The sequence below is a fragment of the Pteropus alecto genome, unplaced genomic scaffold, assembly GCF_000325575.1.
Source record: "Pteropus alecto unplaced genomic scaffold, ASM32557v1 scaffold189, whole genome shotgun sequence".
Taxonomy (NCBI): Eukaryota; Metazoa; Chordata; class Mammalia; order Chiroptera; family Pteropodidae; genus Pteropus; species Pteropus alecto.
In genome coordinates this window covers 527,036-528,308 of record NW_006442117.1, presented here as the reverse complement: position 1 = coordinate 528,308, position 1,273 = coordinate 527,036, and the positions used below count along the sequence as shown (strand labels likewise).

Sequence of the window (1,273 nt, the reverse complement as noted above, 5' to 3'; positions counted from 1 at the left end):
CACCGGCCTGTCTTTCCACATCGACCTGTCGTCGTCAAGAGTCACACCTGCCTCTGCAAAGGCGGGACACGGGCGCTCGGGTTCGGTGTCGGGCGGTGGTGGTTAATCGTGGCCCGGGCCTCAGAAAGCGCCCCGCGGGGAGCGCGGTGACAGGAAGGGGCGCGGCACGTCTGCACGAAAGCGTCTTCAGGACGTCTCTGCCACGGCGCGCTGCGTCTCGCGACTTCTCACAGCGTGACGCTCTACGTCCCCTCGGCTTTCCGTTTCGTCTTGTTTTCTTGCAGGTAGGAAATGTTCAAAGTTCACCGAAGCAGAGTTTCACAGCCTTTTACTCTGGGTTAACGTTTGCCAACGCTTTCCTTCCGGTATCTTTTCCATCTTTACCTTTTCATTGCAACACGACAGATGTGCAGAAAAACGCACGGGTTACCAGTGCACGGCTCCACGAACACCTCGCGAACAGCTCGCTGGGCAGGTCCCATCCCTGCTGCCCAGCTTTGGTTCGGGGACGCTCGGTGTGGCAGGTCTTCTGGTTCGGGAGCCCGTGATCTTCACACACACCCTCGGGGTCCCGTGTCAGATGGCCCACCCTCCGCCCGGCACCTCTTCCTCATGCAAGACCAGCTGGTGTCTCCTGGGACTTCCGCTGCCTGTGTCGGGGACATTCTAGGTGACCGTGTCCCCTCTTTTTGGTGTCTGTATACCAACGTCTAGGATAGTGCTTGGTGTACACTGGATAACCACCATGGATGAAAACTGGAAAAAAAAAGTGTTTCAGGACTACAGGGTGGTGACACTCAGGGGAGAATACGGAAGAATGAAACGACTCTGGCGTGAACCTCAACGTCCACCTAACCCGATCTTCGAACCCCTCTGCACCGCTCCCACATCTCCTCCGCCCGAGGATCCGGTGGCCGGGTCAGGTCTCACCAGCAAACGTGACAGATGTGACAGGGCAGCGATCACGTTCTCTACCACCGCGGGCATGTGTGCGAGGGTCCGACAGACCGCGGACGGGTGTGTCAGGCGCCGGACCGACGGCTGCCAGAGGACCCTGGACCAAGGTTTCCGTCTCCCCCGGAAGCCGAGACGGCCTCCACCGTCTCTCGCGGTCCCCAACCTCGCCACGTCCTCCCAGCGGCGCCGCACGCCCGGCCACTCACGCAGATGGTGATCCTCAACACTCCGTGGCTGTAATCGCGGTACAGCTCGCTGGCCTCCTGGTCGCACTCGATGCACCTGTACTGGCCGGGGCCCGAGGCCGCGGCGGCCG

The 1,273-nt window shown here is 61.0% G+C and overlaps 1 protein-coding gene across 1 annotated transcript in view; it reads right to left on the bottom strand.

The window, feature by feature from the left end:
• ARV1 (ARV1 homolog, fatty acid homeostasis modulator) overlaps nucleotides 1–1,273 on the bottom strand; it is a 35,827-nt gene that overhangs the window by 28,589 nt on the left and 5,965 nt on the right. The window contains exon 2 of the mRNA XM_006920747.3: nucleotides 1,164–1,272. Coding sequence (XP_006920809.1) covers nucleotides 1,164–1,272 — 109 coding nt within the window. The remainder of the gene's footprint in view (nucleotides 1–1,163; nucleotide 1,273) is intronic.